At 40.3% G+C, this 10,440-nt stretch overlaps 1 protein-coding gene across 3 annotated transcripts in view; it reads right to left on the bottom strand.

Annotated features, from left to right (window-relative positions):
* Window positions 1–4,458: 4,458 nt before the first annotated feature.
* PDS5A (PDS5 cohesin associated factor A) overlaps window positions 4,459–10,440 on the bottom strand; it is a 101,360-nt gene continuing 95,378 nt past the window's right edge. Inside the window, exons 32-33 of one of the 3 annotated variants that reach the window (XM_054729414.1) lie at window positions 7,266–7,542; window positions 4,459–5,635 (exon numbers count right to left, since the gene is read on the bottom strand). In XM_054729414.1, the coding sequence (XP_054585389.1) occupies window positions 5,583–5,635; window positions 7,266–7,542 (330 nt within the window). In that variant the 3' untranslated portion in view covers window positions 4,459–5,582. Of the gene's footprint in view, window positions 5,636–6,102; window positions 6,296–7,189; window positions 7,543–10,440 lie in introns of those variants that run through there. The other 2 variants (XM_054729410.1, XM_054729421.1) reach the window with 2 other exon arrangements.

Here is a 10,440-nt window from a genome sequence, read left to right as displayed (position 1 = left end):
GGAACCTGACCCAGGCCCTTTGGGAGCTGCCTGCCCTGGGTTCTACCCTCACAGATCCTCAGCTCGTGACTTCCTGCAGAACCACTTCCGGGTGAGGAGGTGAAACTCATCAAGAAGATGGGCGGCACCTGACTCACCTCCGCAGGCTGCCAGCCCCCAGGCTGGGCTGGGCGAGTATCTCTTCGAAAGGCTCACCCTCAAGCACAACTAGGAGCCTTTGGAGCCCAGAGGCCTATGAGGAACCCCTCTGCATCCCCCTGGTGTCTGGCTTACCTGAGCCTCTCCCCAAAACTACTAGCCATTCCTTTAACCACCCTGAAGCCCTCTCCCATGCCTTGGACCACATGGAAACAATAAGGCTTTTTGAAAAAAAAAGAGAGGGAGAGAGAGAAAACAGTGGTAGGAGGGCCTATAAGATTTCCAAGACCCCACTGTTCCAGGTGTATCAGAAGAGAGTGGGCTCTACAGGGTTGAAGCTACTAGAGGCTGGTCAGGAAGGTGACCCAGCCAGGCCTCCCTGCAGAGCCTGCTTCCCAGACCTCCTTCACACGCAGCTGCCCACAGGGCTTCCCAGGCAGAGAGCAGGAAGGGTCAGGCATGTGAGCGTGGGGGCCTCCTGTTACTCCTGTCTGCTTACTAAGACCAGTCCTGGGCCCAGGACCATAGTGGAGAAAACTGTTTCAGACCTTCCTGGCTGAGAACCAGACTGATGCCAGCAGGGAACCCTGTGAGAAGTGGAACTCGCCCATGGGAAGGGTGCTTGGCCTGGAAACTCAATTACTGTTAATAATGGCACTTTTTGCCCTAGCCGGTTTGGCTCAGTGGGCAGAGCGTCAGCCTGCGAACTGAAAGGTCCCAGGTTCAATTCCGGTCAAGAGCTCATGCCCAGGTTATGGGCTTGATCCCCAGCGGGGGGCGTGCAGGAGGCAGCCGATCAATGATTCTCTCTCATCATGGATGTTTCTATCTCTCTCTCCCTCCCTCTCTGAAACCAATAAAAATATACTTAAAAAAAAAATAACAATGGCACTTTTTAAAAAAATACATTTTTATTGATTTCAGAGAGGAAGGGAGAGATAGAAACATCCATGATGAGAGAGAATCATTGATCGGCTGCCTCCTGCACGCCCCCGCTGGGGATCAAGCCCACAACCCCAGGCATGTGCCCTTGACTGGAATCTAACGCAGGACCCTTCAGTTTGCAGGCCAACGCTCTATCCACTGAGCCAAACCAGCTAGGGTAATAATGGCACTTTAAAAAATATATATCTTAAAAAAAATAAAAAAAAAATATAAAAATATATATCTTTATATTGATTTCAGAGAGTAAGTGGGGGAGGGAGAGGGAAATATTGGTGTGAGAGAGATACATCGATTGGGGATTGAATCTGTAATCCAGGTACATACCCTTGACTGGGAATCAAACCTGAGACCCTTTGGTCCAAGGACCAATGCTCTAATCACTGAGCAACCAGCCAGGGCTAAAGTGCTAAGCTTTTGAAAAAAGTCATTTTGACTAGCTTTTGGTGTGGAGTGGTAGACTAGATGTCAGGCAGAACAAATGGCCTCTTCTGTGCCTCACTTTCTTCACAGTAGAAACAGCCAGGGCAGACAAGCAAGCCGGGACCAGCACTCTGATCTGATGGTTCCGGTGGGAGAGGTGCTGTGTGGCTATTTCCAAGGAGCCTGACTGAACCTTGCCCCAGGAGAGGAAGGGGTCTTTGGTGTGAGGAAATGAAAAACATCTCAGTGATGCTGAGCTTTATGAAGCCCAATGAAGCAATTCTATTTCCCCCTCTAATATGTTTTTTATTAATTTCAGAGAGGGAGTGGGAGAGAGAGAAACACTGGTCGGCTGCCTGCTGCATGCCCCCTGCTGGGGATTGAGCCCGCAACCCAAACCGGGCATGTGCCCTGACTGGGAATCAAACCAGCGGGCGACCTCCTGGTGCCTGGGGCAATGCTCCATCACTGAGCCTCACCAGCCAGGCTCAGTGAAGCAACTCTTAATATTCTGATCCCCACACAGTCAACCAGTTCCAACACAAATGAAGGCCTGTGTGCCACGCTCACACCTTCAGGCTGGGGTCCCTTTATAGCCTCTGGAGCTCCTTTCCTGGGCTTCTCTGGGGCATTGCCCTGCTGAGCATCCAGCGGATGTGTTAAGGCCTTCAGGAAACCCTTTTCTCCAGCAAAACCAGGTTTGGCATCATGGACTCTACATTGATCTTGGACATCTTGGTCTCCAGTGGTTTCTATTGGTAGTTTATCCATGTGACAGTGAAGACAGAAAAGTCTTGACCATCAATATAAGCATCAAGGTGTGGCACAATAATCCCGTTGAGGGTAAAATAGGGAAGCAGGCAGAATAGCTTCTTATTCTATTCACCTTATTCCAGACACATTTATGTAATCTACTTGCTCTCCATGGAGTAGCTTTTAACTAAATAAGCATGTTTGGAATTTACAGTAAGTAGATGTATCACACATAGTACACATGAAAGGCCATTTTTAAGTTCTTAGGTTAAAAGCAACTTCTAAAGTTTCCCAAATGGCCGAAACCGGTTTGGCTCAGTGGATAGAGCGTCGGCCTGCGGACTCAAGGGTCCCAGGTTCGATTCCGGTCAAGGGCATGTACCTTGGTTGCGGGCACATCCCCAGTAGGGGGTGTGCAAGAGGCAGCTGATCAATGTTTCTCTCTCATCGATGTTTCTAACTCTCTATCCCTCTCTCTTCCTCTCTGTAAAAAATCAATAAAATATAAAACAAAACAAAAAAAAAGTTTCCCAAATGTTCATCAGAATTTATCATCTATTATGCTCTCCCTCAGTCACTGTAGGAAGTTTGAAGGTGGCATTTAATTTCTGAGGAAGATCTGTAGACTCCCGAGTCTAAACAGAAAATACAGACATTTCACCAGCTTGTGACATACCAGGAAATACATGAATATTCAGGGTTCCACACTACTATATAATGCTGCATTTCTTGATTTTATTTGAAACAATGCATATTTTTTTAGCATTTTATGGTAGGATTTTACACGTGTCATTTACACAAATTACAAGGTTCTGCTTCAAGTCTTTAAAAAAATTTTAAAAATTCGGCCCATGTGCAGCACAATAATATGCAAAACTACTTTACATTATACACACTTTTTATCAAAGGAGATACAAAATTCTGGCTTGTAGTTTTAGACAAATACAAGAAGCTTCAAACTAGACACAAAGGGTTAATTAACATTAATTCTCAAATATAAGTCTGCACTTGGTGTTGTATTTCTCTGAGATGTAAATACCAAATTCCTAAGGGATTTTACCTTTTCCTTTTTCAAAGGAAAACTGACAAGACGTCCCTGGCACAAGTCCCTCCCCATCAGCTCCCTCTCTGCCATCCCACTGTCCCTTCCCTTAGTGTCAGACACTTGCATGATATGACAAATAAGGGAATTATGTACTTCCGCTTGTGGACCAGAGCCTTTCAGTTAACTCCTCGCCTACAAAAATCTAGGCAGGCAGAGCTGATGCAAATGCTTCATTATTCAATAGGACAACACTAGGTAACCTAGTCAGCTGTGATGCTGAATAACTACACGAGAGGAGTGGAGAGAAAGGAGGTCCCTATCCAATGTGCTTCTCAATGGTGACAAATTCATGGCATTAAGAATCAAGTTGTCTGATGCTAAGAGAACTTTAAAATCTTTCTCAACAGAACATGCCCACTGATTGCTTGAGGGACTTCTCTGATGCTTATGCATAGATATTTTTCGGCATGTTGGAGGCAATATTTTATACGTTATTTCTAAAGGGTTATAAAAAGAGGCAATAAGGAAGAGTAGGGCCTTTTCTGCCCTCTTATAAGATATTTTTCTATCACTGGCATCCATTGTTCCCTAACCATCATCTGATACCTAAATGTGTGTATATGCATTTTTAAAAGAATTACCCATCTTTCACTCAGTCAATATACAGCCAACTCTTGATTATCTATTAGAACCTAAGTGACATTTACTACAAGTAAATTTCACATTGAACAACATATCATCCTTTTGGTACACAGCTCACGTTCACGGTTTTACACCCCCTGTAGGCCACAGCCCATCAAGACCAAGTTAGAGCACACAGAATTGTTCCCGTCCTCTAACCACGCTGGGGTGTGAGGAACCTGGGTGAACACATTCAGCAAGGGCTTTGGAACCAGCCCAACGTGGAGAAGGGGCAGGCTCCAGCTCCGAGTGTGAGAAAGGACACGTTTTTAGTCTCTTCTGATTTACCGCTTACAATATGCCTTCATTATTTTGTTTTAAGTTTATGATTACTACAAGATTCAAAACCTGAGGCATAGTCACTATTTTATATAGATAATGGAGAGTTGACTGTAGTCATGTTTTTTAATGACTTTAGCCCTTTCACATAAAAAATTTCATAACGTATGATAAAAAGATTAAAAAAGACTACCATATGACATCTAGAAGCATTTATTTTATGCAAAAAACTTAAATATGATTATGTGTACACAGAAGTGCACACATTACCTATGCTGAACAATACCAAGAAACAATATATCGATGCAACAGTTGTCTTCTAAAATAAACATTAAAATGGAGCCCAGACTGCCAGACAAAAGCAACACACTTCTTTCCCAATAGCACAATGCTGGAGACCAACAGCAATCCTACACCTCCAGCTTCCTCACGGAGCTGCCCAAACCCAACTGTTTAAAAATCTGACTTTTTTTTACATCAATAAAAATATGGTGACAAACATTATAAAACCAAATGCTGGACAGTCTTTACTCCTTTAAAATTTCAAATATTCCAACATAATCACAGGAGTAAAAACCACTTTAAAATGATATGCTTTATGAAACAACAATATGTACATTTATTGCAAATTATATTAAACTAAAATGGAGGGGGGAAATCAAAATATGAAGTGATATGAAATCATTAATAATTTTAATTATTTTCTCACTCTGATAAAAATCAGAAATCAACATTTATAAAAATGCCACCACATCACTTTTCATAGCAGGGAACTGAAATCTGTACATCTCATTTTTGCAGAAAAGTAGGCAGGCAGAAAGAATTATACATAAAAGTTTCCAAAAGGAAAGACAAATATTTCATCTGATCTCTTTTCTTCTAAAAAATTAATTCAGTAGGCTTCTACTTTTTTTCTTGTGTAACACGGGAATTCCTGGCTCTAAAATTGATGAATTTTTCAGTGTCAGTGTAAGGACATCCTGTTACTTTCTTTAACATAAAAATATGCAGCATGGAAATTAATGGTGTATTTACGCCTTTAAACTCCAGATATGCAGGAACTGGAACCAAGTGTTAAGCAATTTGCTTAATTATTGACTTTTCATAAGAAAAGTCTGGGGGGAGGGGGTGTAGAACAGAGTTGCTTTTAGCTTCTCTCTCTCTCTCAAGAGTTTCTGCTGTACATTTCCACCAGAGGACTGTGGTCATGAGAAAAGGAAGTAATAGTTTCTTTCAGTTTTCAAGGCAGAGAGTGTGTCTGAAGTTAACTTCGTTTTCTGTTCAGGGACACTTTGAATCCAATTTTTTGCAGAAGTTGAAGCTACTTCTGTTTGGCCTTCATTTTCTCCCTTTGCCAATGAGTTTTCTTTTTACCTTGGGGACAGATGAAAGCAACGTTAGAAAATATGTAAACATGAAAATAAACTGGAATTATTTCACTTCTATAGTTATAAGCTAAAATCTGAAAAAATATATTTTTCACTTTTCACTTGAGACTTTACTTGGTTTAAGGAATTATTTCCCTAACTATCAAAAAACAAAATGCCAATGAAGAAGTTTTTCAACTATTAAGTGCTGCTACCCAATGTCCTATATGCTTACAATAATAAAATAAAAGCTGTTATTTGAAATAATTGTCATTTTTTAATTAATACTTTCAAAATGATATTGTTATGGAAGAAAATTACTGGATACTATGGCAAAATCAATTATAAGAAGCAGAGTAAGTTTTGATTCCTAAACTGGGCAAAGAAATAAATTTTAGCATAGTCAAAGAACAAGGAGAAAATTTAGCTTAATTCTGTTAAGTTAGCAGAATCTCCCATGCTTCTGGAGGGCCCATCTAATGGGTGAGGGAGCGAGGAACAGGACACAGAGGGCGTGGCCTCATCTCCTGCTCCCAAATTGTGATTCTGGTCTGCCTGCAGTTGTCCAATTTAAGGGCAAGTCATTGGTAGCCACCTGGCCTGTGCAATTCCGCAATTGAAATCAGCCAGATCAATATTAAGACTGTGTTTTCTCAACAACTTCAAACTTGGGAGAGAAAAATAAGGGAGTTTTTTACTTATAGCACCATCACTACACATACAGATATTGTTTCCTGACCATACTATACAAATGGCTGATTTTTATAGATGCATAGAGTGAATTCAAGGAATTTTCTCATAAGTTAACAATACCAAATGCAGCCCAAAATATAAGCAGTAACATTTATTGGAACATACACATGAACACACACACACAATAAGTAGCTAAGGGAACACATTTACTATAAAAACCCAAAGGGATCTAAAAATTCTAATTAAGGTGACATCTTAAAACGTTCAGCATCAACTCCCAGATTAAGAAGTAAAATCTATGCCAATAAATTTCTGTACATACCATCCATGTTTGGTGGAATAAAATATCCATTCTTGAGTCAATAATAAATTATGTAAGTAGGAATCATCTTTGAACCATCAAAGATGAGTAGCCTGTGAGGTTGTTTCATTGGGGCAGGCGGGGAAGAGGTAAGTTGATTTATATTAAAATTAACACTAGCAAGAGGAATTAAAGAGTAGGAATATACCTTGTTCACGTGTCAAGACTTCTACTTTCTCCATTCCGGGACTTTTATATCTAAAAGGTAGCTACTTATTTTAAGGAAACCCTGTGCAAGTATGTTAAGGACACCAAACAAAAGATTATACTGTTCTGGCTAATATACCATATCCTAATTAAAATGAACCATATCCTAATTAAAAATGAACCAAAAGGAAAAAGGAGATCTTTTCAAATGGATGTCCTGGAGGTTATGAAATCAAAACAAATGCCATCATAACCTACTCAGGAAACCAAGGGCTGGTACCCTCCTCTATGCCTGTGTTTCCTCAACAACTGACACGTCCTGAGCACAAGGACAAGTTCAGGAAGGACAAGGAGCGTTACCTCTGCAGGTCAATCTGTCTCTCTGCTGGTGCTGCCTTTTTGGCTCCGTCCTGCAGTTTGGGTGCTTTGGCATTACCTGCTTCCAGACCGCCGGGGCCTTCCTGACCGCCCGCGGCTCTCTTCCTTCCCTTGCCAAGAGGTTTACTGATATCATCAGTTTTGGTTGCATTGCCCTGAGATTCAGACTTGGGCCGACGTCCTCTCTTGGGCTTTGAAGGGGCAGGTGGTCCCGATTCATCTACTTCCTCATCTGTTTTTTGCTGGATATTCTCTGCACCAGCGGCTGTTACTGTTCTTTTCTTTCCTCGGTCACTGCTGATGTTGCCCTGGGTAGCCTGATCAGAATTAATCTCCTAAAAGAGCACAAGACAATTCTATAAACACAAATTCTTTAAACATCAATAATCTGTAGTAGAAAGATGTTTCCTGAATGTATTTGAAAGGGGTTGGGGTTCCAGAGCTTCTCATTAACTACTTGCAGCCCATGAGGAATGTAAACTCCTTGAGGGTAGAGATCTGAAGGTGGTATCTACCCTGGTGCTTGACACATATAATGTACTCAATGCTTATTTAAAATGCACAGGCGGGCCCTAGCTGGTTTGGCTCAGTTGACAGAGCACTGACCTGCGGACTGAAAGGTCCCAGGTTTGATTTTGTCCAAGGGCACATGCCCAGGTTGTGGGTTCACTCCCCAGTAGGGGGCGTACAGGAGGCAGCTGATCAATGATTCTCATCATTGATGTTTCTATCTCTCTATCCCTCTCCCTTTCTCTCTGCAATCAATAAAAATATATTAATAAATAAAATAAAATGCACAGGCAATAAATATAAAACAGAAAATCTACTGTTTTGCTACCACACTCATTCTAAATGAAAAGGTCCTTCTGCCCTAGCCGCCTAGGCTCAGTGGTTAGAGCCCCTGTTCCTGGACTGAAGGGTCATAGGTTCGATTCCCGATCAAGAGCACAAACCTCGGTTGCAGGCTCAATCCGGGGCGTGCAGGAGGCAACTAATCGATGTTTCTCTCTGTCTCTCCCCATTCCTTCCACTCTCTCTCTCTCTAAAAAAAAAACCCAAACCAAACAACAACAACAACAAACCAATGGGAAAAATACCCTCAGGTGAAGATTAACCTAAAAAGAAAAAGGAAAAGGAAAAAAAGGTCCTTTTTATTGATGCTCCAATCAACTGAGGCACCTGGCCAGGGCCAAATGACATTTTTAAAGGATTAAATTGGCTCCTATGTGGTGATTGGATTGGAAGGGGTCAAGAATGTTAACAAGAAGGTAAAAACTACTACAGCATCAGAGGTTTAGTAAATAAGATAATTTAATAATATTGTAAAGGAAAAAAATGAACACAGAGATAAGGCTGTTTAAAAGAGAAAAAAAGACTGCATTAAAAATCACACATTAGCATAGTCACACATACATGAACATTATGTACATATGCATATGTATAAAAAACTCATGGACAAGCCAAATCAAGAGGAAACCAGTTGTTTAGCTACAGGTATGAAGAAAAAGAACATTCCAGCCCTGGCCAGTATGGCTCAAAGGATAGAGCACTGGCCCATGCACCGAGGTCACAGGTTCAATTCCAGGTCAAGGGCATATCCCTGGGTTGCAGGTTCCATCCCTGGCCCCCTTCAGGGACATGCCAGAGACAACCAATCTATACGTATCTCTCTCTCCCTCTTCCCCTTCCACCCTCCCTTCTATTCTCTCTAAAAACCAATGGAAAAAATTATCCTTAGGTAAGGATTAACAACAACAAATAAGAAGATTCCTAAAGATGACATTGGCAGTACTGCTTTGCCTAAATACAGAGATGTGTCTTCATTCTTCTTTTAACCATCTCCCTTATTCATCCTTCATATTACAATTTGTTTTCTCTCTTAGGAAAATATCAGGAGAGAATGTGCTGATGTGTAACCATGCATATTCAGTTTGCTGAATAATTTTTATATACATAACTAAAAAACTGGGGTATGCATCAATCTCTTTGAGAAAGTGGCTAGCAAGAAATACTCCCTTAGATCTTTATCTTCTTTTAGTATACTCTTTTGAGCCTACAAGACTGAGGACCAGACCCTAAAAAGAAATGTCCCTATCAAGTTATGGGAGACTTGATAAGAAGCTATCTATTGGGCTTTTGTCAAAATATAACCAATCCATCTCCTCAGGTTACAGTGCATTTGTTAAAGCATTCTTTGAAAGTGTGAAAGAGTTAAAATAAGAGTTTGGAACAATATATTATTATAAATCAATTAAAATTAAAATTTTAGTCTCTCAGAAATTAGAATTCAATGCCCAATTTATCTTATATAGAATTTTGCAACGAGGCTGGAAAGATTATGGCTAGCTGTCTGACTAAACACTTGTACCTGTACTACCTCGTAATATTTTTTGTTGCCACTGAATGACTGTGACAACATGCAATTTTGCATCTAAATTTGTTTACATTAAGGCTGTTTAATTCTATATAAGGATCCAATAATATTCAAATCTATTGCTTTCTGAGTTCTAATATTTTATGTCCCTAAAGGTAATTCCTAAAAATTTGATAAATACCATAAATATATGGTGGGCAACATAAAGATAAGTCTGTCAAGAATATAATCTGTGTGAAGAAAAATAATAGTATCTTCATGCGATTCCTACTGAGGAATGTTATTAATTTCATTCTGTAGTTGAATGGAAGCTTAGAAAGCAAGCACACAGCCAGCGAGTAGCAGAGCCAGGATTCAGACTCAGGTGTGTCTGATGATCCTACCAATATTTTACTCCTTTCTAATCCTACCAAAAAATTGGGTGCCATAGTTAAAAGGTCAACAACAAAGAATGCAGCTATTAAACAAAAACTCAAACACATTATAAAAAGTTAATTCATAAATTTAACTTTTAAAAATAAAATAGATACAAAAGAATGGCAACTCGGCAGGAGTCAATAAACTTTTGAAAGTTAGATTTTAAAAAGTCAAATCCTAGTCTTTCAAGGCTTGGGAGAAGTGTGGAAGAAGGATACCATTATCATAATGGGCGATCACAGTAAAATGAAGTCAGGGGATGTGGGCAGAATCATTTTGGGGAGTAGAAGCATACTAAATACAGCAAGGGGTGGTATACACACATGTAAAATATGTAGTATACATTAACTTCTTGACTGTGTGTTTCTTTTTTTTTTTTAAATATATTTTATTGATTTTTTACAGAGAGGAAGAGAGAGGGATAGAGAGTTAGAAACATCAA

This window comes from Eptesicus fuscus, chromosome 2 (assembly GCF_027574615.1).
Source record: "Eptesicus fuscus isolate TK198812 chromosome 2, DD_ASM_mEF_20220401, whole genome shotgun sequence".
Classification (NCBI taxonomy): domain Eukaryota; kingdom Metazoa; phylum Chordata; class Mammalia; order Chiroptera; family Vespertilionidae; genus Eptesicus; species Eptesicus fuscus.
The sequence above is the reverse complement of the archived record's forward strand: the minus strand, read 5'-3'. Positions and strand labels throughout refer to the sequence as shown.